The following is a 2,014-nucleotide window of genomic DNA, read 5'->3' on the forward strand; positions in this document are numbered from 1 at the left end:
GGAGATTAAAGATAGATAGAGCGTGTAATAAATTATATAGTAATAGTACATTACTAGTGCTAGTATTAATATTCGTATATATAATTATTATAGTGTATTAGCTGAATATTAACTAGATCTAGGATAGTAATCATGGTAGGATATATAGCTATACTATATAATGCGCGTTACAGTGCACGCGCGCTATAAGTATTTCGATCGCGATGCAAAAACCGGGATTTGCATCCCGCTTATTCGCGCCAGTGTGAACGCGCCTATTATTTCTAATGACGAATGCGCGCGGCAGCGTAAAAAAAATTAATACTGACAACCGCTTGGTTTTACGAATTCTACGCTGTAGGTGAATGACCTGAAGAAGAAGAACCCGCATCTGAAGGTGCTCATAGCTGTAGGTGGCTACAGCCTAGGCTCGTACCCCTTTAGCATCATGGTGGCGAACGCCAACACGAGAGCGCTCTTCGTGAAGCAGTCTATTGACTTCCTCAGGCAACATGGCTTTGATGGACTCGATATAGACTGGGAGTATCCATCGGGAATCGACAAAGAACGCTTTGTCTACTTAGTCAAGGTAATGTAAGCAATTCGTTTCTCTGCAAATAGATGAAAAAGAGCCGCGAGGGATCGTCACAGGCGGGAGTGTGATTCGGTTATAGAATACGAGAGTCATGGAGAATAATCAGCAAATTATTATATGATAATTATCGACAAGAAAATGCATAAAAAACATTTTGTTTCATCGTGTTTAATTTAATGAGATTTTGCCAGTATAGTTGACCCTTCTCGTTCTCTTAATTGTCCTACCTCTAGACGATTTCAATGTACTAACGCAGTGGTGAACGTAAAAAATGCGTAGCTGGGGTGAGGCCTCTTTACATGCCGATTGTAGACGAGGTGAGGTGGAGTGGGTGATAAACGTGACTGATCAGTAAAATTCGTTTGATAGTATCTCGTAGGTTTCATATTTTACCCAACACTGAAATGGTGCTCGCGCATCCTTTATTTTCATTAGAAATATGATAAAATAGTAGTCTCCATTATAGGCGCTGAAGGAAGCTTACGAACAAGAGGCCATGGAGAGCCAACGTCCCAGGTTGCTGCTTACCGCTGCCGTACCAGCAGGGGGCGGTGCCATAGACAATGGTTTCGATATTCGAGCGCTTTCATCGTAAGTACAACAACGACCACGACAACGACAACAGCAGCAGCAGCAAAAACAACAACAACAACAACAACAACAACTACTACTACTACTAGTAGTACTACTACTACTACTACTACTACTACTTCTACTATTGTAGCAACAACAACGCCAACAACATCAACAACAGTGACAAAAACGACGTCGACAACGACGACAACGACGACAACGACGACGACGACAACGACGACAACGACGACAACGACGACAACGACGACAACGACGACAACGACGACAACGACGACAACGACAACGACGACAACGACGACAACGACGACAACGACAACAACTACGACAACAACAACGCCAGAGATGAGTGAGATATCAACATGTATTTTCATGACACGGTATATATGTCATCGTTTGCAGGTACCTGGACTTCATCTCGTTGATGTCGTATGATCTCCATGGACAGTGGGAATCATTTCTTGGTCACAATAGTCCGCTGTTCGCACGCTCGAACGAAGATGTGTGGCAAAAGCAGCTGAACATCGTAATTGCAATTATCTCGCTCGCACACTGAACCCATGCGCACGTATGCGCACGCACACGCACGCACACACGTACGCATGTACGTAAATGTACACACAAGCCCATTATGTAGACGGAGCTAACCGAACATACAGATAAAGTTATGAATGAACATAGATAGATAGATAGATAGATAGATAGATAGATAGATAGATAGATAGATAGATAGATAGATAGATAGATAGATAGATAGATAGATAGATAGATAGATAGATAGATAGATAGATAGATAGATAGATAGATAGATAGATAGATAGATAGATAGATAGATAGATAGATAGATAG

At 41.9% G+C, this 2,014-nt stretch overlaps 1 protein-coding gene across 1 annotated transcript in view; it reads left to right on the forward strand.

The window, feature by feature from the left end:
• The window catches only part of LOC106815503 (acidic mammalian chitinase-like), a 7,185-nt gene that overhangs the window by 2,121 nt on the left and 3,050 nt on the right, over positions 1-2,014 (forward strand). Inside the window, exons 2-4 of the mRNA XM_014819967.1 lie at positions 341-568; positions 1,041-1,165; positions 1,568-1,691. Coding sequence (XP_014675453.1) covers positions 341-568; positions 1,041-1,165; positions 1,568-1,691 — 477 coding nt within the window. The remainder of the gene's footprint in view (positions 1-340; positions 569-1,040; positions 1,166-1,567; positions 1,692-2,014) is intronic.

This window comes from Priapulus caudatus, unplaced genomic scaffold (genome assembly GCF_000485595.1).
Source record: "Priapulus caudatus unplaced genomic scaffold, Priapulus_caudatus-5.0.1 Scaffold1132, whole genome shotgun sequence".
Classification (NCBI taxonomy): domain Eukaryota; kingdom Metazoa; phylum Priapulida; class Priapulimorpha; order Priapulimorphida; family Priapulidae; genus Priapulus; species Priapulus caudatus.